We start from the raw sequence: 14,221 nt of genomic DNA, 5'->3' as shown, positions 1-14,221 counted from the left end.
CTGAAGCCCATCAAGCAACAACCGATGGGAACATTGACCTGAATGCAACGTTACGTGGTAATACTAACACAATGTAGTGTCCCACTTTACACTTGTACTTCTTACTTCTTTTACTTCTTACGTCTCGTTGCAAACTATCCAGCATGGCCTGCCTCTGGCGAGGGGAGGAGGGTTCTCTGCATCAGCCGTGTGATTGGCCAGCAAGTGGTATTTGAGACTTGCAGTGTTAACTCAATACACATCGACAGTACTTGCAAATAGCTTTAGTGTTGTGGAGAGAACCATCTGGAAGGGCTTTGGAACTGAACTTGCCATTCAAAAGTATCTTGTCTTTATCCATTACTGCTCAAGGTTTGTTTCTGCTAGCCATCCAAAACGTAACTGCTGCATCGCTTCCTGATATCAAAAGAATTTGTGTCGTTCAAAGGAATTTGCGTTTACTCGTTATCGCATTAAATTTGACAGCCCTACTTCTAAGCAAAGACATAATCAGAATCAACTCGCAGTATAACAAGCAACACACATTACAGTGTGTAGTTTCTCATTTCTGTCATCCCTGCTCCAAACATCAAGCATCACACTTTTAACATTCAGTTATGTCACAACCAATGTGTATATGCTAATTTTACTACTTGCAACGGCAAGGTGAAGTCTCCCCTTGAGTATACAATCTCTGATTATCATTTTATTATAGAAACATCATTTGCCCATGTTAATTGTCTTGCCCTTATCAGGGCTTATTTGATCATGAGGCTCATTTTACTGGATACTTTGATTAATGAGGTTACAAATTCCCAGACATTGGTGTTTAAATGCATTAAAGGGTGGGATGAGAATTGTTCACTCACCCTCTTGGGTCCAAAGAGGTTGTGGTACAGCGTTCTGAATCTCTTCCTGGTGTAGTTACACCGATACGCCCCGCCCATGAGGTATTCAATGACCAGTCCAATGTCGATGAGGCTGATGCGGTAGTCCGGGGGCAGGTTTCCCTACAAAACCAGATGGTGTTAACAGGCAAACAACCCACGCCACCTGATTAATAAACGAGTGTAAACAAGTAGAGGAAATAAGAGTACAAAACAAATCACACAGACACGCTCACAAAATCCATATCAAAGTGTTGTTTTGGCTATGAAAGAGAACGTGATTATCTGATTCACCTTGAAGTAGATCCAACTGAACCCTGGATATTCTCGCTTGGAAAGAACACACAATGTCAGTGAGCAAGACCAGGGGAAATAAGATGCACAGAAACTCTCGGGCAAGATCTCTCTTCCGGCCTCTTTAATCAATTGTTATCGCAACCGGACAGTTTATGTTTTTGAAATTTGAATTTTTGTCTTGGTTTGATTCTAGAAATCTGAAGCTATTCCACCGATTTAGAAATTGGTTGAAGCAAAAAAGATTTCAGGTGTGGTTTGACTTTTGACAGCTCTCTCGTACGTGAATCTTTAAAGCCCCGAGCTGTAACTTGTTCTCTTACAGAGAAGCAGAAAATGAGAAGAGAAACGCATCTGCAATGTGATTCATACAGAGAATTATAAAGTCTGCGGACAATTATAAAGAAATTGAATGATTTGTCGTAATTTGCATTTAGGGGAATAATGAGATCTTCTCAGTGAGGTTCAATGCAGTCTTGAATAGAGGAAAAGAAAGAGGTAAAGTCTCATTAGCCTGGAAGATACGGGCAAAAGCATGGAAAGACCGACAGACAGTTGATAAAGCTGGAAACTAGAATCATTATTTTAAAAAGTTCTTTGACGTGAGCCCTGTATGTCAACTCTCGCTGTTTTTCCTCGTGCCCTCAACATCAGCCCCAGAACCTGCAGTCATTAACCTGAGCCCCGCTGTTCCTTTGAGATACACCAATTACCTTACATGTCTTTACACCTTCATTTATTCCGTCTCCACTCCGATGGGAGATCCTCGAAATCCTCTCTGTCCTAACCCATCACTATCCTGTCCTCGTATCCAAACATTTATTTTCACTGGCGGTAAAGCCTAACAAACTCCTGCAGGCCATCTGATGCACTCTTTGAAGTAAAGAGAGCCACAGATACTGTTTGTCTTTCCACGCGTCCGAAGTTCAAAGTGAGCACACACCTCCTTATCCTACCGATAAACGTTTAGTTCAAAAGCAGCAGTCTGCGGTCAGCCGAGCACTGGTCTAATTCCCTGTGGTGGTGAAGCTCAAGCTAATAACTGTTTGTTTACACCTCGTGTGAATACACTCTGAGAGGTTAGAGCGCTGCAGTTTTTAATTCTGCAGCATAGTTGGTGAACTATGAGTCCTGGTTGACTTACTAATGGGGAAGTTGCTCTCCAAAAACTTTCTCTATGCTCTCATAGCCATGCCATTAACGGCAACTACTTAAAACACTTGGAACAGCCCGATGATTTTGTTTAGGTGTCATTTTTTGCCAAATATGCGGAGGCTCGGCAGATTAAAAATAGCAGTATTTAAATGTATACTGCAATATCCATTAAGTCAGTGTTCTCATTGTGGCTTGGGGTGGCTCGGAGGTAGAGGGGTCACCTCTCAACCACAAGATTGGTGGGTTGGGTGCCCGGGTAGCTCACCTGGTAAAGCAGGCGGCCATATGTAGAGGTGTACTCCTCGACGGAGTGGCCACAGGTTCGACTCCGCCCTGCGGCCCTTTGCTGCATGTCATTCCCCCTCTTTCTCCCCTTTCATGTCTTCAGCTGTCCTATATAAATAAAGGCCTAAAATGCCCCAAAAAATAATCTTAAAAAGATTGTCGGTTCGATCCCAGGCTCCTCCAGGCATGTGTCAAAGTGTCCCTGAGCAAGACCCTGAACCCCAAGTTGCTCCCCAGAAGCTGTATGTATAGCTGTCCACTGCTCCTAATACTTAGGATGTGTTAAATGCAGTAATTCAATTTCACTACATAAAACTACAAAGTTTCATGTCCTACAATTTGGATAGTGAGCTGATGACCTATAATAAGCGCCACACGGATTCTGCAGACGCAGATTTTAAACAAATATTTAAATAAAACTCAAAAGCAGAAAGACAGTCTGCTAAATTCTGCAGATTTTCATTCTGGATCACCTCTGAAAACTGTAAAACAAATGATATATATATGCAGAATTCTTTTGGGTCTGCCTTTAATACAAATCACCAATCACTCTGGGCCATTTCTAAATTCAATTAGCAGAAATAAACGAAGAAGTAAAAACTACCGTTACATTTGGATTTTCTCCCAACCGCCCTCTGATATCTGAGATACACAAGGTGTATTGCTACCAATCTTTGGCCACAAAACTGCATTGTTCATTTACTCTGTAGGAAAACCAATTTCTGCGTTGGCAGCTGTAGTCCACAAGGCAATCTAAAGCGATTCTCTGTTTTCTGACTCAGCTTTCATACAATCTAAGGACTGAACTGAGATTAAACCTGACAGCAACCTTCACTGGCCCTTACAGCTGTTGTCAGCACAACATCTGCATTTGAATCAAAATAAAAACCTGCCAACAGTATGACCAAACAAACAAGAGAAGAATGAGAAAGAAAGAAAGAAAACAGCGATGACATGGCAGTTAGATCTAATTGGCGTCATACTATGATACAACAAGGACACATACACACTCAGCTACACTATGGCAACTACACACAGCTCTGCAAAAAAGATGGGGATGTTATGCCATGCACTACGGTGTGTATTTTGCATGTGTGCAAAGTGGCGTGTTGAGGTGTTGTGGGATTAGTGCTGGGCAATACGGAGAAAATCAAATACCACGACATTTTTGCCCAAATACCTTGATAATGATATTGCGATGATATCGTAGGGTTGATAATTGGTGCTTTTACAAAATATTTACACAATGAGATTTGTGATGAATAATCATCAGTAATGTGGATATAATGATTAAGTGGGTAAAGGCAAATAATAGAACTGTGAGAACAGTCTGGAAAGTTCAGAAAAGTACATCACTTTACTGTAAAGCAGCCTATAAAACCAGGAAAAGACAACACTTATGCCATATTACGATATCCAAAATCTAAGACGATTTCTAGTCTCATATCACAATATTGATTTATATTTATATTGCCTAGCCCTAAGTGGGATATGAATTGCATGTTCTCTCTGCGCCAACTTCAGATCAGTGTTGTGTTTCCAGAAAGACAGGAGGTAAAGGAGGAGGGATTACAACATTGAGCCTCTTCAGCGACTCCCAGAGGAGCATGGGGCATTACTGTAATCAGTAACACTTTAATTAATGAACACCTCGCAATGCTAATGGTGGTGCTGCTGACCTCTCAATCATCTCTCAACAGTGGGATCACTCCTAATTGGTGTGCAGACATGTGCTGAATGTACAATTCTAGGTGTCCGTTTTTTCATTGCAGTAATCATCAAGGTGCTATAGGAGATATGCAGCAAAAAAAAAAGTACAGTGTTGAAGTTTTTTGGCTAGATTTGCGGCCAAATCCTACACTGAGAGAGGATTTAACATGTAAATAACAGTTCTGATGCAAAGTAAAGTCTCTATGTAAGGGAATGTGCAATTTCCCTTTTCAAAGAATCCGATGATACTGCAAATTAAAAAAAACACACACTGACAGTATTAATGTTGTTAATAATAGAAATATAAACAGAAATGAATAAATTGGGAGCGTCTACGGGGTTCTTCCTCCTCAGCCTTACTGCGGCCTCAGTTTGCTCAAACTCAAGTTCTGTGGGTAAAGAAGTGTTTAATACATGTAGTAGTTGTTTACCACGGCAGTGTGTGTGCCCTAGAGAAACAACAGAGTAAACTGCCCAACAGTCATGAGCGGGATGAGAGTCGTGCATAGCTCTACACAGCCACTGCAGCCTGCAACTCCAGCTGAAAGAGAAAAGCCGGCCTCTATTTGCAGGAACAGCAACTAGGGCTACCGAAATGTAGACACACTGATGCAAATAGAGTAACTACACGCAACGCAAACAAAGCAACTAAAACACAATGTAGCCAAATGTGGCTTCTTTGATTTACACATTAAAGCCAACATTCCCAGATGGTTTGCCTGAACAGCCACAGAGCTAAAGGGACGGCGGTGATAATCATACCTTTTTGACATCTCTGACGAGGTGGTACAGCGTGTTGGACGGACCATGTCTCTGTTGAAAAAACAAACAAGCACAACAACACATACCATTACTGAAAGCAACTTCATTTCCTGAGGACAAAATTGCTACAACCACGCACGGATATGTAAATGCTGAACGCAACTGATCGTTGCAGTACTCTCCGAAACGCCAGGGGGCGTACAAACAAAATAATCTGTGAATAAGCAAGGAGTAGTAGAGAAGAAGTAGAGAGCGGAAGTGAAGGAGAGCCTGGCAACAGAAGTAAACACATACATGGTCTACTACTCTAATTATTAACGTCACTGTTGCTTATCTCCAAGTCGAAATGAGTGTCTGCCTCTCGATGTTGTAACATGTGTAACATCTTCCCACGAGGCTGTCTTTTTTTTTAGCTTTGACCTCTCATGTTTCTCCACACCCTCCAGCAAAATGCCTCTTCTTTTCCCAGTGTGGTGGCCTCTCTCTTACCACGGATTTAAGGCCATTTAACTGTCCCTGTGGTCTCTACATGATAAATCATGCAGATGTTTGAACAGGCGAACCTGCTGAACCTGCTCGGCCAGTCGTCCCAGCCGCCTTTATTGAAATGGGTCACGCGGCGAGCGCCTAAGTTACAAAAATTCAGAGGAGCACAACCACGCACAGTGACAATTTGCAGAGCCTTCGCGCTGGACGGGTCGGACGTCATTTTCTGGCTCGCGCGCCTCACACCGGGAACACCATGACAACCATAAACCTACCTTTAACTAGGGGTGTGACTCTTTACTGGTCTCACGATTCGATTACGATTATCCTGTCAACGATTCGAATCGAAGCAGATCGGAAAATTAACAAACATCAGTAGACAATAATCGATTGCCTACTGTGTGTCACTGCATCGATGCAAAATCGTCCACGTCTGCATCGCGATGCATCGATTCAATGATTAATTTCAACACCCCTACCTTTAACCTGCCTGCAATACTACCAGCTCTTGCCCAAGAAACCTTACAATCAACATTTAACTTTGAAACTCACTATCACAACTATTCGCAAAGGAGGCTATTCCCTGGTGTGTTCCAAAAAAGATAACATAACTCATATTTACAAGCCACTCATGTGTAATTTGGTATTACCGTGTTGTAGAGCTCCTCTAGTCTGGAAAGCGTGAGGAAACGGTGCACACTGACTCCATTTTCAATCAGCAGCTTGACAAAGTCCACTCTGTCCAGAACTAAGGCATCCAGCATCGCCTGCTCCAGGGAACCGACCTAAGGCACACGGGATAGGGAATACAAATACTGACGATGCCATACACAGCACACACCACATACCGCCAACTATGAAGGAGCACCGCAAGGTAATAAATAAAGACCATCATTTACTAAAACTACAACAGGATTATTATACAGTAATAGGATTTCACACAACATGTAGTGGAGCCACACTTAATTGGTTAAAGTGCTCATATTATGCTCATTTTTCATAATTGTATAATTGTATTTAGAGGTTATATCAGAATAGGTTTACATGGTTTAATTTTCAAAAAACACCATATTTTGTTGTACTGCAGATTGCTGTAGCTCCTCTTTTCACCCTGTGTGTTGAGCTCTGTTTTAGCTACAGAGTGAGGCATCGTACTTCTGTTCCATCTTTGTGGGGAGTAGCACATGCGCAGTACCTAGGTAAGGACTACTAGCCAGTCAGAAGCAGAGTATGAGGGCGTGCCACGCTAGCAGCTAGGCGAGCATTATAACGTGTGTTACAAAGTGACGCACGTTTGTCTCTGAAGTAAAGGCTGGAATAGAGCTGTTTGGAGCAGTTTGTGAACAGTGTTTTCTGTTGGAGATGGTAAATCCCTTTGGGGTGGACTTTGGTCTTTTTCAATTTGTAAACCTATAATGCGCACAAAAAAATATATATAATTTTTAATTAATTTAATACTCATGTTTTTTCTTATGTTTCTCTGTTACACTTTTCTCTTCCATAGACCACACACCCAAAATAAAATTGAAATAAAAAGCTTTTTTGTGATAGCTTCAAACTATACATGAAAACTGCAAGGAATGCCTACTTCTCAATTATGTTCACAGATAACCACAGCAGTCCTTGATTATTACTTGCAACCGTTGTTCAGTTGCTGAACTGTTCACCCATGACTGATCCTGAGCTGCCTTCGGCATCCAAATAGTCTTTGAAAGTTTCCTTTTCTCTGACGTTCAAGTTTTCATCTTTCTCTTACTAATCACTTTAAAGTTATTTGGTGTGAATGTAAAGTATTCTGAACTGCATTCCTTGTACGCACCATACATTATTAATGTCATCAGCTGTTGAGGACCGTTTCTGTAAACAAATGTCAGGTACAGTACAATTCAAGACTGAGTTACAATGCCAAAGACTGTTTTGGGCAGTGCAGTATCCCATAATGTTAACAGCAGTTAGAATGCATCTGTGAATAAAAACAACATCCCTGCTGCAGTATGCATGTTCTTGTTTAGACGGTTTATGGTTCTTTCTTACAGGCCACTGCTGTCCGTAGATGAAGATTTGACTCCGGGCGATGTCCACTCTGTTCCAAGCCAGAGCCAAACTCAGCTGGTCAGGAGCTGAAGCGTTGGCACCTAAGAGAGGATTCAATCAGAATCAGAAATCACAAAAGGATTCATTGCCAAGTTAGTAACACTTACAAGGCATTTTGTCTTGGTGCATGGTGCATACACTCACCTAAAGGATTATTAGGAACACCATACTAATACAGTGTTTGGCCCTATCCTATCAATATGGGCCAACATTTCTAAAGAATGTTTCCAGCACCTTGCTGAATCAATGACACAAAGAATTAAGGCAGTTCTGAAGGAGAAAGGGATCCCCCACACCATTACAACCCCACCACCAGCAGCCTGCCCAGTGGTAACAAGGCATGACGGATCCATGTTCTCATTCTGTTTATGCCAAATTCTGACTCTACCATCTGAATTTCTGAACAGAAATCGAGACTCATCAGACCAGGCAACATTTTTCCAGTCTTCAACTGTCCAATTTTTATGAGCTTGTGCAAATTGTAGCCTCATTTTCCTATTTTTAGTGGAGATGAGTGGTACCCGGTGGGGTCTTCTTCTGGTGTAGCCCATCCGCCTCAAGGTTGTGCGTGTTGTGGCTTCACAAATGCTTTGCTGTATACCTCGGTTGTAACAAGTGGTTATTTGACTCAAAGTTGATCTTCTATCAGCTTGAATCACTCGGCCCATTCTCCTCTGACCTCTAGCATCAACAAGGCATTTTCGCCCCCCAGGACTCCCGCATACTGGATGTTTTTCCTTTTTCAGAACATTCTTTGTAAACCCTAGAAATGGTTGTGCGTGAAAATCCCAGTAACTGAGCAGATTGGGAAATACTCAAACCAGCCCGTCTGGCACCAATAACCATGCCACGCTCAAAGTTGCTTAGATCACCTTTCATTCCCATTCTGACATTCAGTTTGGAGTTCAGGAGATTGTCTAGACCTGGACCACACCCCTTAATGCATTGAAGCAGCTGCCATGTGATTGGTTGATTAGATAATTTAATTAACGTGACATTTAACAGGTGTTCCTAATAATCCTTTAGGTGAGTGTACATAAAAAGGAAATAAAACAATAAATGCAAAAGAAAAACGATAACATAAATAAACACATATGTACAATATTTCTGTTTTAACAATAAGAAAAGAAGGTTGTATGGTTTAGGGCAGAATGTGCACAGATGTTGAGGAATGTTAAAAAGCTTATGATATATAGTTTGTGCGGGTGTCAGGTATATAAGTCCAGGATGTTCGTTTATGTAACGTGTAGTGTCTAGGGGTGGGGGGGGTTAAGAGTCTGTGTCAGTGGGGATCCCGGGACTTGTTAATGAGGCCGACTGCAACAGGAAAGATACAGTTTTGGTCCTGATGGACCACAGCCTCCTGCCAGAGGGAAGCGTTTCAAAAAGTTTGTTTTCGGGGTGGGAGGGCTCGACACAAGAGAGAGAGGGACAATGGATTCTGGGTATTTTCCGCAGTCTTACAAAGAGAAGTCTTTGCTGAGCTTTGAAGAAGAGGAGATTGCTACGCCCAAGCATTCGTAGTTCTCCACCTGTTAAATTTGCTTACCATTTATGACCAAAGGCAGATGGTGGCTATGGCTCTTCTGAAAGTCCACCCCAACTGATTTTGTTTTGAAATATATCCCTGTATGTAAGATATACTGTATATAATGGTTTGGTTGCAGTTTCCCCAATTGTGTAGCATTAATTTAAGTCAAAATGGTGATTATTTATTGACTTTGCAGCTTTTTGCTAGTTTTAATCAGATTTGTATCGCACTGAAGTGGGACCCGTACCTAAACTCGTTAAGCTATGGAGCCGTTGCTGCGAACTTATGAGAGCTAGCTCCTTTTGTGAAATGCAGGGGCTTTGTCTAACTTCAGGGTTGGTGGATCTTTGCTTTACTTTACCATGTGTCTGCTCGGTTCATGCCTTTTTCTGTGTTTCTGTAGAGAAGAACACGTCTTCCCGTCAGAGAATGACAGCCCGGTCTTTGAAGTATCACTTAATTTAACGCTCCGCTTCATCCCTGCATAAAGTGTAGAATACGACTGTGTTCCTTTTCATTTGCTGTGTCCGTGAACATCATTTACAATGCTCTGATCCTCCAGTAACATCAATATGACTTAATGAGGAGAATACGAAAAAGTGGCATTCTGGACGGATCGGATTTGCTCAAAGCAATATTGGATGATGTAGAGGTAAGTAAAAAATAATCAGGATTCAAGGGCACACTGACAAATAAGGATAAAATAAAAGTATTGGATGGCAGTGCCAAAAGACGGCCTTCTTCCTCTTCACCTCTCTCATCACTGGGATGGATTTGCTGCATGCCATTGCTGTTTGGTAAAGGACAGATTGTCAAATGAAAAAATCTAAATCTGCCGAGATACTCACGATGTAGGGCTGGTATGTGTGTTTGGTGTTTTCCTTTGACATTTCACTTGCCATTATGTTTTCACACATCTTTAGTTTAATTAAAATTTCCTACAAATGTAAGAAATGTATTACCATGGAGTTTATGCTCATCTGAGCATATACAACAGTGACGGCACATTAGTTGGAGTTGAGCCAATATGTCTTAAACACTTTATCAAGTGGATAAAAAAACAAAACTCAAGAGGCAGCATAAAATGAATCAGGGACAGACAATATAAAACCAAACCTGCTATTGAATATGCTGCAAAAAAAAGTAATTGTAGCTGTTCACTTGTTTAGTGGCACTCTTAAAACACTGTTGACCCTTGAGATAGCACACAAAACCGCAGTCTGCTGTTCACATTAATAATTCACCTGCACACCGGGAGGAATTCACCAAAATGAGAAAGATAAGGCAGCAATTCATCTCAGCCTTCGGAGAAATCCGCTGCAATATAAAGAATACTAATAATCCCTTGTGTTGTTAGACAAGCCTGTGTAATTTTTAATAAGCGCAGAAGTATCATCACTTTACACCGGGCTCTGTGTGCCTTAAAAGCCCGCACAGCATTACTGGAGCTTAATGGTGTGAGTTCAGACAGAGCGCTGCTAATAAGAGCTTTAGTGGAGATACTGTATGTGTATATTAGAAGGCAGCGTCATCAAAGGCCTGTGGTTTCACTCAGTCTGCCTGCAGGAAGGCTGAACTGCAGCCAAGTCACTTTATGGACCCAATCCTCGAGATATTGACTACTTCAGACAGCAGACCATCAGTTACTCTAAACTGCTACACCATGTGTCTTTAGCTGCAGTTTCAATCCTGTTTCCCACTTGGTTCTCTCACAGGCAGGCTCACACACTCCTTTCCTTTTATAGCTTTTTTCTTGCTCTCGCTCTGTTCTCTCCTCACCGTGTATTCCTGACTGTGCTGTGCCGTGTTGAGCTTCAGGCAGCAGCTCAGTTCTTCAGCGAAGGAGTCTAATCCAGTGTTTTTAAGCTCTCAGGCAGGATGTGACTGATTTCATTTTACACTAAAAGCCCTAACACGTCTCATTCACTCAGCCGCAGAATGAGACTTACGTGTAAAGTGACCCTCATGCCATAGAGCATTTCTTTTGCCCCTTTTCTCAGTGTTTCCCTCTCATCCTTTCACTATGATCTCCTGCTTTTCCTTTCCTTTTTTTTATTTTGTCTTCTCTTTCTTTGATTTCAGTTCCTCCCTTCACTCATTCATCTACATGCCATTCCTATCACAATGTGAAATGAAATGAATAGAAAAGGGAAAAAACAACAGAAATGAAAGAGCAAGAGATGGAGTGAAATATCACACATGTGTACATAGGGAAAGTAATAGGGCAAGAGTCTGAGACAAAGACAAAGATCAGGGACTGTTGCATGGACCAAAGAAATCATGCATCTTAACTGCTACACATACATTATGTAAAACATGGTTCTCTGTCACCCTGTCCCTCTCCAAACTCACTTGTTTATTCTCTGTGAATGAAATGTTCCTCTTAGAATATCCTGTGTGATATATAATCATATACACACGCACGTGTGTACCTCATGTGTTCATATGCATAGGTGCATCTTTAAGAGAGAATGCGTGCAAATCAAGCGGCAACCTCCTTTGCTGAAAAATTAAGCCAATGCAGGAGTGCCAAAAACTGCAGTTCATCGAGTGGGCAATTGAGGCTGGCTCTAAAAGGGAGTCAATCGCCATAGACGCCCATGTTAAAATGCACAACTTATAGCAAAATAAACATATATACAGACTGGTACAAAATAGGTTTTAGGGCCCTATTTTAACGATCTAAGCGCATGGCGTGAAGCGCCTGGCGCAGGTGCGTTTAGGGCCTGTCCAAATCCACTTTTGCTAGTTTAACGGCGGAAAAAAAGGGTCCGTGCGCCAGCGCATGGTTCAAAAGGGTTGTACTTAGTGTCTTAATTATACATAGGTTTGTTTTGGGCGTAACATGCAATAAACCAATCAGAGCGTCATCTCCCATTTCTTTAAAAGCCAGGCGTGTTTGGACCTTGGCGCATTCCTATTATGATGGCGGGTTTGCTAAGCAAGAAGGAGAGGTTTTCAGGAGAAGAAACTGATCTGCTCGTGCGTGAAGTGAAAGCGCGCGAGCAGATCATAGCAAAATACTATTTCACATTGTAATATTTTTTATTTGTAATCTTTTGCATGTTTGTGTGCTGCTGCGCTTCCCTGTGTGTGTAACAAGCATAGTGTGCGCTGTTAAAATAACAATGAAATGCTGCGTTATTGACATCAGACCAGGTTTTTGTTGGTCAATGGCGCGATCCTCTTTCCGCTGCCTCAAGATAGCAATACGCCAAGAATTCACCTGAACACACCTCCCTGTGGGTGCTGGACGGGAAATTGACAATTGAGTCGGTCTTAAACTATTAAAGACACCTGCGTCGGGCTTTGCACCGGGTGTTTTCTCTATAACTAAGTTCCCCTTCATGACAACTGTACGGGGGGTGAATTGTTTTCATAACTCACCTGTATAAAGTATATTCAGGCTTAAAGTTGTGCATAATTAAGAGTGACAGGTGGCTTCTGTCACAGGAGGCGAGGGCAGACTGTAGGCGTCATTCAACCCACCTCAGCTCCACCACGCTCCACCTCTTTGCCCCTTTTTGGATTAGCTGACGTCAGGCACTGCCAAGATGGCGACAGGGAAGGAGCTACCGGGAGCCGCCCACTTTCAGTTTTAATTTTGCTCTTTGGAAACCTATGGGTGACGTCTCGGAGACTACCTTTATATTATTTATTTATATTATACAGTCTAGGGTGCAAACTCCAGTGGGTGGCGTTAGCGTCATAGTCCTTGAAGAGGCAAGAGCAACCATGATATAAACTCAGAAGTGTGGATCTATGAATCCTTTGTGTGTGTGTGTGTGTGTGTGTGTGTGTGTGTGTGTGTGTGTGTGTGTGTGTGTGTGTGTGTGCGCGCGCGTGTGTGTGTGTGTAGAGGGGTGGGGGCACGGTAAACATTGAAGGGAGAAATAGGGCAGAGGATGAGGTGGTTGAGGTTAATTGTTTTATCGCACTAGAGGAATTTTCAATTTTGTAACTGAATTTGGTCAAACTCCTTGCCCTTTATGGTAAATGCATTCCAATGAATAACAGTGTAAGAACTGCAGCCTCTGCTAGCTGTATATCTCTCTCTATACTGTAGGTCTATGCTGCTGATAGATTATTCCATGTGTTGCAGTGTAATATGTGGAAGGGGGGAAACCGACATAGACATGACCCTTTAAAACATCAACTAGCTTTTCTGCAACTACTGCAATGCCCTTTGACGGATGTATAACATTACCTGTATAAAGATAATAAACCTTGAGCTTAAACTTTGGGATGCTGGTCCCGCTGTACCAATTAATGTAGTTCTAAGAAATGAGAAGCTGTTGTGGCATAATAGCATACAGTTAGGCCATGTGTCCCTTTCAAATGTGATTATTGACCTCAAGGGGAATTATTTGATACATGCAAATTAAATTACATTGTGTACTTCAAAAGCGATGAATTAAAAGACACAATACTTTCATTTTTCCATAATTCATTGGTGACTGTAAGTGTCTTCCTGTAATTGCGTGTCTCTGGCCACACAGTTAATGAGCAGCTGTGTTCGTGCTAATTGATTATTCTGCAGGTGTTGTTGTGATATCTGGGATTTATTAGCATATAAAGTAGGAAACGTGAACTCACTACAAGCGGCTTTAATAGCTGGTAGGCTGCGAGTGCCGCAACCTCCTCACATTAAAAGGAATAGTTTGATATTTTTGTGTGATAACAAGGCTGTACAATAAACAATAAACTGGCAAGAGCCAGCAAACTCGGCCAAAAAAGCTCTTCTAACGCTAACAAATTCAAACTTTAGATCACGATCCAACCAAAAACTGAAGCGGAATAACATCATTTTGTTGTTTTACGGGTGGTTATGTGCCAGATGTGCGGGAAAAATACTTAGCAAGCCAAAAACAGCCAGAAGTTAGAGGACAATGCCAGAGAATACTGGACTTATATTTGGCAGGCAGTGATAAGAGGACGACATGCCTATGGCACTCTGTTTCTGCTAAAACTGTGAGAAAGCAATTGTTTGATAAGCTAATACAACATCAAGACTTAATGCTGCAAGTTTGCTTTGGAG

General features: G+C 41.9%; 1 protein-coding gene across 7 annotated transcripts in view; it reads right to left on the bottom strand.

The window, feature by feature from the left end:
• Positions 1–14,221, bottom strand: part of trpm3 (transient receptor potential cation channel, subfamily M, member 3) — a 192,624-nt gene that overhangs the window by 32,098 nt on the left and 146,305 nt on the right. For 5 of the 7 annotated variants that reach the window (XM_039803036.1, XM_039803035.1, XM_039803038.1 and 2 more), the window contains 4 exons: positions 7,593–7,693; positions 6,209–6,343; positions 5,073–5,123; positions 849–989 (listed from right to left, as the gene is read on the bottom strand). In XM_039803036.1, the coding sequence (XP_039658970.1) occupies positions 849–989; positions 5,073–5,123; positions 6,209–6,343; positions 7,593–7,693 (428 nt within the window). Of the gene's footprint in view, positions 1–848; positions 990–1,160; positions 1,197–5,072; positions 5,124–6,208; positions 6,344–7,592; positions 7,694–14,221 lie in introns of all 7 variants that reach the window. The other 2 variants (XM_039803041.1, XM_039803042.1) reach the window with 1 other exon arrangement.

This window comes from Perca fluviatilis, chromosome 6, assembly GCF_010015445.1.
Source record: "Perca fluviatilis chromosome 6, GENO_Pfluv_1.0, whole genome shotgun sequence".
Classification (NCBI taxonomy): domain Eukaryota; kingdom Metazoa; phylum Chordata; class Actinopteri; order Perciformes; family Percidae; genus Perca; species Perca fluviatilis.
Note: the sequence above shows the minus strand (reverse complement) of the source record. Positions and strands in the feature narration are given on the sequence as shown.